Source organism: Siphateles boraxobius, unplaced genomic scaffold, assembly GCF_051911475.1.
Source record: "Siphateles boraxobius isolate OS27281-9 unplaced genomic scaffold, OSU_SipBor_1 46, whole genome shotgun sequence".
Classification (NCBI taxonomy): Eukaryota; Metazoa; Chordata; class Actinopteri; order Cypriniformes; family Leuciscidae; genus Siphateles; species Siphateles boraxobius.
The window spans coordinates 9,107,340-9,119,484 of NW_027509097.1; the positions used below are offsets into that span (position 1 = coordinate 9,107,340).

The following is a 12,145-nucleotide window of genomic DNA, read 5'->3' on the forward strand; positions in this document are numbered from 1 at the left end:
TGTGTGTGTCCAGAGGTGGTTTTAGGTTTCCTTCTCTCAATAAATATGTCTCTTTCTCTGAGTCATGTCACTTATGCTGTCAGTCATCACTTTTAGCCCTAAATCAAAGATTTTGACTATGAAAACTGACAACTTAGATTTGTTTGAAACTATAAAGCTTATGTACAGATATTTACAAATGTATCATACTTTTTTCACTCTTTCTTTCATCTCTTACTCTCCCTGCTACAGCAACTGATGAGGGAAAGGCAGCAGATGGCCAGTCGCCCTTTTGCATCGGTTGCGGTGACACTGGATGTTGGCGGAACTCAAGTAGAACTGCTTCAGGGTGGAATCGAGGTTAGTTTGACATTTGAACTGGGTATCCACCCAGTTAGTATACATGCAACAAAAATTCTCAATACATAATGACATACAATTCAGGTACATTGGTAATATTACAATGAGTTTTATGCATTTTTATTTATGAATTTAGTTCCATAAACAATCTATTATTGGATTCCTTTTGCAGTCCCTCCGTGTCAATGACAAGACACTAGAAAATTTTCAAAATTAAGCTACATTATTGTTTTTAAGTTAGATTAATATATGGGAATCAGTTGTAACCTAATTTTTTACACAATTTACCACAATTTTTTACTTATATTTTCATTTTAAGGCATTTTAGAGCAAAATGTAAACACAAACACACACACACACACACACACACACACATATATATATATATATATATATTAATGCAAAATAATATAAAAATCTATTCAAAAATAATCCAGAAATTTTTCCAACACTGAGTGTGTGTGTGTGTGTATGTATGTATGTATGTATGTATATATATATATATATATATATATATATATTATGTACCTAACCTGTCAAATCAACTTAATGAGGTTTACAGTCTAAGAGCAGTGCCAGGTAGAAACTATTTGCAGTTTGACAGCTCTAATTTAAGAGCATTGGGATTCATGGTTGTTGCACAACAGACACGCACACAGGCCTGTGAGCGCAGATGTACCTGCCGCACAGCAGAGACGTTGAAATCGCACGTCCAGCAGCACTTGATGTGCCTCTCCAGAATCCATTAGTGTAGAGTGGAGTGGTGCTCAGTGAGCATTATGGGCTGTGGGAGGACACGCCACAAATGAAGAGAGCAAAAAACAACATACTCGTCAATCCTCCAGCTGAACGCTGTTCAACATAGATCTTTTTAAACAAACTTCAGCTTCACTCTTATCAGCATATGGCTCTCATTTACAGGGACATCAGCCTTGTGAAAAGAGCCACTTAAGTCCAGTGAAACTGCGTCCACAAGCCAGCTGTTGAGAGTAGACGTTTTTGTGAACAGAAGTTGTTTTGATAGTCAACATTTTGGCTTCACATAGTACAGTAACCACATATGCAGTATTTTGTTTTTCTTATTGCATATTGAACGGTAAGAGAGTGTGCAACATGTCGTTTCTAAAATGTTGTTGTTTCTCATCACTTTTTAAGTTCTATCACCTTTGTAGTAGAAGGTGACATACCCTTTGATACCGGATTCCTGTTGTTCTATCTCAGCCTCTCGAAGGCTTAATTTCGACCAGCGCAAATCTCCCAAGCAGTTGCCACTAACAGAGTCTCAAGAGACCCGTTATGAGCCGGCCCGCCACCTTTTAGAGCTGTCTGTTTTAACTTGTTCCCTCAATGCTTTGATTGCAATTGAATTTCAAGTTTGTATTCAAAATTAGCCAGGGAATATTTTAATGAAACCCATTGAAACTCAAAACAAATGCTCATTAGCATTCTCAGCAGTTTTCTGCAGTGGCTTTCTGATATTTTCTTCTACATGCCTCTCTACAAATGTTTCTGTATATTATTTCTAGCTTATGGGGCAACTTAGTATGAAATCCTTAAACATTATTTAGGTTTAGTGTTATAGCATATGTGTCCCCTCATGTTGTTCTTCCCCAGCTCTCATATCATGTGTTCAATGATCAACATTGACACTTCTTGGAGTCTATTAAGGCAGATCCAGATGTTGGCCCCACTTTGCTAGGATCTGGCAGCAGCTGAAGGTGAAAGGAGGGAAATGAGAGCAATTTTGTTCTATAAAGGTTAATGAGACAGCATCTGGTGCTGTTGAATTGTTTAGCATAACCTGCTAATAAAAAAAGAGGAAAACCCTGACGGTTCAGCAGAGTAATATGTGTCAGTAGCTATGCTTCTGTCTGTAGTTATCACAGATTAGCTCACCCAAGACTAATGTTAATAGCAGGTTTAACCAAAGTCTGTTTGAGCCATTACCTGTGCAGTAGCTGTGACATTTTACTTTTAGTTTTTTTGCAGTATTATTGATAGTAAAAGAGAGGCATGATAGGAAATTATGAGTGGAAAAGGGGATTCGAACATGGATTTGCACCCACATCTCCAGTTTGAGTGCCACAGCTCAGTACTGTATGTCTGAAGCACATGTGCATACCACTAAGCCTGAGTTCAGACATCTAAAAGCCTTAAACCTTTTAGTTTCAAATCTGTATAAACGTTTATTTTTTTATTCATTTTTTTGACCATACAATGAAAGTTGGTGGGGTCCAATATTGTTTTAGACCCTTTTGACTTTAATTTATGAGAAACCATTTTTATTTTATTTTTTATTTTAGATTTAGATTCATAACCGTAAAAAAAATAGCTGCGGCAGCTGCTAAAACTTTACTATAAAAAAACATGGTAGCAAAATGCTAATTTGGAAGCATTTAACTTAAAAGTTTTTTAAGTTAAATAAGTCAAAGTTAAAATAAAATAATATTATTCTAATAGTAACTTTGAACTATTTAAACAAAGAACGATTCAGTGCGTCCTCGCCCTGGTGAAGCTTAACTGATGTTAATGTTAATATACCAACCTACTGAAGTACTCAAATCTGTTTTGTACCTTTTATAATACACCGACAACCAACAAAAAGAGGTCTTTCATGAGAAAGCCACATGTAGAATCAAAGCTCAACACAAGTAGCTTTTCCCCAAGCTGAGGTAAAAACTAATACATAGACCGTTTACACAGTGTTATGTATACAAATACAAAACACCATGGTTTTACATATGACACTAAAATAATGCAATAAACATTAATTTAACAATATAAGATATAACATAAAACTCTAATGTACAAAACTGAGGAAAAAAACTAAAAAGAAACATCTATTTTAATCAAAAACCACAGTAATCTCTACATGGTCAGTTTGCGTCTGCCACAGGTCGTGTTAAAGGGCACCTATTATGCAAAATTCACTTTTACATGGTGTTTGAAAATAAATGTGTGTTGGCAGTGTGTGAGCAAAACCACCCTAGAATGATAAAAATCCACCCAGTGTTTTTTTTACAATCTCAATAAATCATAACCACTGTCTCAGAACGAGCTGTTCTAAGATTCGGCTCAATGTGACGTAGAATTGAGCAAGCCCCACCGACGTGGTTTGATTGACACTGTGGTTTTGGCATAGACCCCGCCCTCGGTGATCTGTACGCCATCCTGCATTGTTTCAACGACAGTCGGTGTTCAGAAACATAAGTGTTCTGTTGTTGGATGTAATAATGTACATAGTAGTTTTCACTTACTTCCGACATCAGAGCCACTGAAAACGTAGTGGATGGATTTTATTTACGAAGGAAAGGCGCCACTTAAACTTCCAAAATACATTTGTTTGCGCGAATCATTTTCTGACTGACTGTTTTGTGAACGAGGGTCAATTCAAAGCAGGTCTTGCTTCAAAGTTAATCCTCAAGTGTGGATCGTTGCCTACTGTTCGCGATCCAACGTCACCAGTAAGTAAGTGTATTTTATGATTTTTTAGCAAATAGTCATTTCAGTCGATGTCAGCCAATTCAACAACACATGCGTCTAAAGTTGTTGTAGGATGTCTGTGTATATAATTCAAACCTTGTTTGTATAGTGTGTAACCACACGTTTATAAATATATATTTTTTAAAGATATTGTATTAAAAACTGTGCATTTTTTCTGTAAAGACAAGACATCAAAATTGCTATGTTTATACAAAGGCCAGCACATCGACACGAAGCTGTAGAACGAGGGATATTGGCGTGCAGACAGAAACATCACATAAATGTAATTTCGTTTGTTCGTAGCAAACGTTATCACAGTATTTGTGTTTGTAGTTTCAAAAAATTGCGCCAACGTTATCACAGTTTTTGTGTGTCTGTGTGTGTGTTGCACATCCATAATTGCAAAGGGGGCGTGATTACAACTCTATAAGTACATACATGATACATTTATCAAATAACCATTCCGAGACGTCCTGGTCCATTCTCATTTGTGTTTCTTCTGCCGGAGTCTCTTCATCATCTGGGTCTGATTCCGGTTCAAACATGTACGGCTGAATGCCATACAAAACAGCGAGTCTGTCATTCTCAGCCATTCTGCTTCTACCGACTGTTTATTGCCATAGGTATGCAAGTTATGCCCTCATCCATAGGCAGGGTGTGGATATGCAGCTCATTTACATTTAAGGTGGTACACACCAAAACAGCTCTTTTTAAAACAAGCCCCAAAAAATGACATTTTCAAATGGTGATAATAAATTAACTGTGGGGTATATTTTGTGCTGAAACTTCACAAATACATTCTGGGGACACCTGAGACCAATATTACATCTTGTAAAAAGGGGCATAATAGGTGCCCTTTAAGACTCCTCTGTCTGTGCGTTAGGCTGGGATGATCTGTGTTGGGCTCAACTGGACTGGAGAAAAAATTGTTGTGCGTTGAGGTCAGCAGAAGTGCATTCTGAAGCCAATGTGAGGCCAGACCATTTAAAATGGTGCAGATGACACAGATGCTGCTCCGCCACCATGGCCAGCTCACAACATATGGGCCCGTTAACAGTTGCAGAGTATGATGGATGGAGGCTGTCACCAGGCAACAAAGAGAGGGCCATTTAAATTATACGGTGTATGTAGCCGTTCTTGTGTTTGAGAGTGCTCAATGGTGAGCTCTTATCTACAGACCAGCGCTCATGCTCCCTGTCACTGCAAATGCTCCGATTAGCCATGCAAATGAGATGGTTCGCCGTCTTTTAAAAGCTGGAGAAACGTATAGATGAAGAGGATTGTCGTCTTGCTTTATGACTTGGTTTACAATGCATTTACATTCTCTGCTGCTTAATACTCACAGCAGCAGTAGCAGCTTATCAGCTTCATCTTCAGCGGCAGCAATATTATGATACATATTTTTAAATGCGTATAGAGATGAACACAACAGAGGAAATTAGAGATGGGTGGAATAAAGATACCAAAATAATGAATCGAATGTGGTCATAAACAATACCAGATATTCACCAGTTGGTCACATTTAGATGATACAAGGTGGAAAAACAGTGAATGAAATATGTACAGGATAAAGCAAGTAAACAGAAAGTGTCGGACATGTTGGCGAGACCTGAAGACAAGGCCCATAAAGTGTCTCAGTGTCTAATTAGAATGTGGCTCAGTGGCGCTGAGCTGTTTTCCTCAGGTTAATCAATGCATGCGAGTAGGATGGAGTTGGCCCTCAATTAGTTGTAAATCAGCAGGGCTGTATGAGAGAGATCCGTTTGCTGGCTAGATAGTACTTTTTATAGCATTTCTTTTTTTCTTCTGCGACGAAATTGGCAAGTCTTTCATGTAAAATGATCCTTCAGAAAACATTATAATATGCTGATTTGATGCTCAATAATTTTTTATTATTATCAATTTTGAAAACAGTTGTGCTGCTCAATATGTTTGTGGAAACTGTGAAGCATTATTTTCAGGATTCTGTGATGAATAGAAAGTTCAGAAGAACAGCATGTATTTAAAATGGAACTCTTTTGATCAAACCAACATTGGAAATTGATCAACATTGGAACTTAACATTATAAATGTCTTTACTGTCACTTTTGATCAATTTAATGTGTCCTGGCTGAATAAAATTATAAGAATTTCGTATTGACCTGAAACTTTATATTTATAATACTATGGTCTCACAAACAGTATAGTATAGTGACTAGAAAGGAACATCCAATCACTGTTAAACGTAAAAGTACAGCTCTTCCCAAAAATCAGGTAACATTCATGCATATACTGTAGTGCAAACTGTGTGAGTTATGGATTTATGAAAACCTCTTAAATCACCTACTCCAGTGCATCTTTGCAGCATGTGTGCTATGATATAATGCGCAGTGTTGGGTCCGAGTCCACCTTTGTCGAGTCCGAGCCTAATCCAAGTCCTTAACAATCGAGTCCGAGTCCAAAGAGGGCCGAGTCGGACTTGAGTCCGAGTCCTTAACATCCGAGACTGAGTCGAGTCCGGCCGAGTTCACAGATTTAAATGATTTGAAATTGACCTTTCACAAAGACCCGCCCCTCTTAGTTACTCACTCCACATGATCTCACACAGTGAAAAATATATTGCGGAACAAAGAGGACACTGACAATGCCCAACATAAAAGAAAGAGCAGCCTGCTTTTGGTATGAAATAAAATCTCATCTTTCACATTTTTATAATTATTATGAAATTCAAACAATAAATACTGTTTTGTGGTACTTTAATGTGTATGCCTCAGTTGAACAGCACTTGAACTGAATGTCTTCTAGTTATAGCACGAATTAAACATGAATGAAAATCAGAACTGCAAAAAGAATACACACCATTTTTCAAGTTCAAGTCCACTGACTTTACTAATTGGTTTGGTTTGTTTGTTCGACAAAACTGGCGGGTATCTGTATTATGATTGGTCAGATCGCCTGTCAATCAAATTCCGGCGTAAGGTCTCAACACTGAGCTCTTTAATGAATATTTTAAACCTTACAAAAGGATTGCAATGTATAGTCAAAGTCATACGTTTACCTATTGTACATCTTTCAGAATCTGCAAGGTAATGCTCAAGAATGCAACATGATGCATTAAGAGCCAGGGGTAAACTTTTGAGCAAATGGTGATGTTTACATTTTTCTTATTTTGTTTTACATGCTAATATCTTTTTTAGCCTCTGAAGGGCAGGACTAAATTAATGTCATTTTTCAACAAAATAAAAACAATTTACATCCAGTTCCATCCTTATTGGACTTCTTGAGCATCACTAAATGTTTGCAGGGTTTGTAAGTTGTTTATGAGTCCCTCAGTTGTCACCAGTGCAAAAAGATGGATCTCACAATCATAGTCACAGCTAGTAAGGAGTCAAATATGCAGAAGATGCTGGAAAAGCAAAGAATGTGCAGGAGCTGGAGGATTTTTCCTCATGAACATGATTACAAAAAACAAAAAAAAATAAAAACGGATGTGGATCATTCAGGTAATGACACAATATTACAATCAAGTAATTTGTCTTGGATTTTGTGTTTGCATTTTGTCTTGTGGACTAGGCTATTAAACATCTGTTATGTGAAAAAGCTTTTTCAGTGCAGTACTAAATAGAAACAATGTTTTTATGATCCTTCTTATTAATAAATAAATAAAAATTAAATTTAGGAGATTCTGAAAGGTGTATGTAAACTCTGTAAATGTAACAAAAATCATAAAATTATTAGACGCCAAAATGTTGCTATGGTTATCATTTTCTCATGTTGCTATGGTTACTATGTCAATCATCGCAATTTCATGACTCGCAGGACAAAAATTTAGCGGATTCACTCCCACATTTAAATGCATTTATCACTCCTTATAATTTACAGTGTGAATGTAACCACTGGTCCTCTAGAAGCACGAAAAACAAAACTATTATTTAGATTGTCAATAGCGCTCCCCTTAAGCCATCACTTACTTAACGCGCTCTGCACTCTCCCTAAAACTCTCGTCATAAACGTTGACTCTAAAATGCCTCTGATTGCCACTGTGTTCATGCGCTTAATATACATCTGTGATTGGCTAATGCTCAATGCGGAAACAACACAAGTAGTTTAGTTTAGTTTTTGAATAATATTTTGTCCTCCAGTGCCCGGACTCGACTGGACTCGGAAATTTTTCAGAGTCTAAACTGTTTGAGTGCGTGACGAGTCCGAGTTCATTCAAAATTGGACTCGAGTCCGAGTTCGAGTACCCCAACTCTAGTAATCCGCTGTAATCTCGGTTTAAAAAAATTTTTTTTTTCTTCTTTTGTTCTTTTGTTTCTTCTGTTGTTTCTGCTACTGCTTCGCCTGTGTTTTGATCCGGAGATTCTGTACTCTTTCAGAATATGTATAATAGCCCCCCCACCAACTTTTTAGGTTGTGAACCAGTAAACAGTGCACATGAATTTGAGCACTGGTAAGGACTGTAAGGACTCTGACTCCCTACATATTGGGACCATGAAGACTATTTCCAGCGATATGACAACGTCCTCATTGTACAACATCACTACTAGTATTTATGAACAACAGCAGAACTGACATCTTTATTGTATTTATTTTTAATATTATTTCAAATACATCGTGATACATACTTTGCTTGTTTTATGTTTCGCTCTTCAGGACGTCCGTTAGGGCAACATAGTGAGCTTTGAGGCTCCCTGGTTTTGACGGTGCATTGTGGGACTTTTTAGGGAGCAAACATTTCAATTCACTGAAAGGATTTTGCGATTGAGACAGCCTGAGCAGTGCCATGACTACTAAACTAGGAAGGTGATTGAGACACACCTATGGATTTCGGGAAAATTCTGTCAATGGCTGGGAAGCGTTGTGTCATAAATAATGAAAAATTATGTATATGGCAGGGAAAGGGTTAAAAGACCCAAAGAAAAGAAAAAAAATGAAAATTAGCTAACTTAAATGACAGAGAAAATCATAAGTTTCAAAGTACTTTTATGTGCAAGGAAGTAGTCAACCCTTTGAGCAAGAGTCTATTGTAATGTATGTTTGGGTGTGAAATTGAAATGGATCTTTATATAATGCATAACTACCAAGCTCAGACAAAAGCAGTGGCCAGAAATGGATACTTAAGTGTGGGGATGAAAATGGAGATGTGTAATTAAGTGTGATATTTTGCATGAATCACTTGATTGGTGTGTTTTGCCCGAAATAATTAGGTTTGCTGTGTCATTCAAAAGCAAGAGGATGCATTTGTGTATGATGGGCAGATTTAAGAGTCTTGAGGCCGCTGTCAAACCATTAGCAGTTACTGTTTGTGCTGTCTGTCACATGATAAATAGGGTGCTCTATGGTGGATTAGAGACTAGACCCCGATAGTCTGGCTAGCAGAACAAATACTTGTATTGACATCCGTTCTTTATGGTTTCTCTTTACTCCATGGTGTGAACTCAGCCTTGTCCTTAAGATACAAGTAGCTCTTTAGCAAGGGAAGGATGTATCTTTACAGATGGATTTTGATAAAGAAATAGCATGCAGTGTGAGGAAGTGAGAGAAAATCAAGAGGAAAAACAGTGATATTCTGCACACGGAGGAATGAGGGAGCTAGAAGGGAAGCTAGACACCCCTTGCCACCCCCTGTCACTCAGAAACAATGGCTTTGAACTTTTTAAGTGCAGCACAAGTGGCCTCTTTTCCTCTCAAAAGAGACAGATATTGCTCTGATAACAGCCTCTGTCCGCCGGGCTTGATGGACATCACTTTCAGCGCAGGCTTAATTTGACCTTTCACAAGCCCCATCACGTTCCATGAGTTCTCTCACAAAATGTGAGAGTGATGGGCTTGGGAATTCGTTGATTTTAGAACTGAACACATTTTCTATTATTTTTTTAGCCAAAAGGAACATTTTGCACTTCATTAAAAAAATTTTTTATAATAAATATTTAATATATTTCAGAAAATTACTATGTGGCTACTATGAGACACTTGTTACAGACTGCAGTGAGCTAGATATATATTATGTATTGTAAAACATGGTACTTACTCTATTAAAACACATAATATATTAAAGCATCTTTGGTGTTTCCATGGTTTCTTCGGAAATCGAGGGTAACGATCCGTGTCCTGGTTGAAATTGCTTATTTCTCTGTATTTAAACACAAGTCAATAAAATATATAACATTGTTCTAGTGGTTTTTGGATATTTTAATCCAAAAATCTTTCATATTGTGCCTTTAAACTGGAAAATAGATAGGCAGATCTGGATGGTCTATTTGGTTGTGTGATATGACGCAATAGGAAACAAAAAACATTTTAATGATCTGCAGATCAATCCAAAGCCACATAGAGCTCATTTAAATGTCTGCTGTATGCTTCAATAATTGTCATAATTATATTGAGGTGGGAAAGAGCCAGGTTTGTATTAAACATTCCTGCTTTAGAGAAAGGTACCATAGGGTAACTTTGTTGGTTTGACGTCTGGCGTTTAATTCCGTTTATAGGCTCCATGAGGACCGCTCTTGGCAGAAAATATTAGTTGGCGTCTGTTCCATTTTTGTGCCTTTCAATTTTTTTTACACACATTTTGGCAACTGGGGTAAGATATTAAAGCGTCATTTTGTGGAGAGCCATTGGCTGCCAAAGTCTGTGATCTTGCAGCACGCTCTTGGAAGAGCTCTTGAAGAGGCACTCTCTTTAAATGGTGAATAAAGCCACTCTATAGCTGAGTCAGTTTATGTTGGAGGGCCAGAGATGAAGAGTGTATTAATGAGCAAAGGGAACCTTAAAAGACAATACCCCATACACAAAACATTTTTATTCAATGACAGAGACATTTATGACTCCCTTTGTCATTAAAACGCATAAAACAATCAAGTCCTTTTTTAAAAGCATTCAAATGCATGTAAGTGGACCAATCCTCTGCATTTTAGCTGAATAATCTGTAATGTGAGATAAAAGATGACATTTTAAAATCACTGCGATTGCCTGTGGCTTCTTTCCTCCTCATTCCACTATGCTGCATCAGAAACCCGCTGATGCATACTTCTATCCAGAGCAGCGTTTATTGGAACAGAGAGCGGGTGCAACAACACGACCCGAGTTGGAAGTTGACAACCTCAAATGTCACATTTTCTCTGCGTGTGCGTGCATGATGTGAACTTTGAAAGTGGCTTGCTTTGAGTCTTTGAGTTTCAGGGTAGGTGATTTTGTTACTGAGATGATCACGATGTGAATTTTCCTTTTCTGTCGACGTGCGAAAGAGATCCTACAATGTCATCCGACATAGAGCACTGTGACACTTGTGACTGATGGTGATGTGTTGAGGAGGCGGCTTGTTATAGATGACACATTTCCTCTCTGATCTCTCCACAGGGACCGCCCAAGCCAGTGGCCGTGGAACCCTGTTCTGGGGGTAAAGCAGCAGTGCTCACGGTGCTCTTGTGTCTCCCACGAGGAGCATCTGGTGTTCCTCCACCCGGCCAGTCAGGTCAGTATTTTAGAAACGTGTCTTAAAACGTGTCCCCACTTTACATGTAACCTTCCAGAAGCTCACACTGCAGAGCATGGTGCTAGCAACCCCAAGGTAAAGGTTTTGATTTTTAGAGAATGCATTCATTTATCAACTGTATAAGCTTTAATCCAATGTAATGCACCATTTTGTGAATGCTACAGATTCGTTTAGCATTACAATATTATAATGCACAGTATGAAAATAGGATATTTTGAGATTTGATTTTGAGATAAAGATTACATTTAACAGCGGTATTACATTATTAGTGTTTTAGAAGATTGTATCTTTTAAGTAAGCAATGTAGTCTAAATGTAAAAATTAAGGAAATTAACATGCTCAAATATCCAATGTCTATACTAGAAATATCTGCAGAAAACTGATATCATACACATGTATTGTGCATCCCTAATGTTCATGCATGCTCTTTGGCACTTGTGTTATCCTCCTGGTAATTTTATCCCTAGCATAAAATTTGTCTGAAATTTAAACTCTGACATGGTACAGGCAGCTTCTCAGTTAATGTGTTACACCGAATTATCATGCCCACTGCGCGCTTATGTTGCAGTCTGGTTTATTCCCCATGTGAGAATTAATTTCATGCAGGAAGTCAGAGAACGTTCTCCAGTGTTCCCCTGGTGGTCTGATGTAAGTTTGTCTGTGACTGCTGGTCATATCCTCTTACACCACTATGGCTAACCCCAGTCTGAATGTCTCCTGTCTATAGCCTGAATAAAACAGATCTACCAGTCTGTTACAGCTTATTGGACCAAGAAAATCTGAGTAGACATTGTACCTCTCAGTGTCCTTGACTTTGAGACAAAGGATTGTCTTGCTCCCGTGAAC

General features: G+C 37.8%; 1 protein-coding gene across 1 annotated transcript in view; it reads left to right on the top strand.

Moving 5' to 3' along the window:
• Positions 1-12,145, top strand: part of atrnl1b (attractin-like 1b) — a 110,953-nt gene that overhangs the window by 94,174 nt on the left and 4,634 nt on the right. The window contains exons 27-28 of the mRNA XM_077200663.1: positions 232-339; positions 11,164-11,278. Of these exons, the coding sequence (XP_077056778.1) occupies positions 232-339; positions 11,164-11,278 (223 nt within the window). The remainder of the gene's footprint in view (positions 1-231; positions 340-11,163; positions 11,279-12,145) is intronic.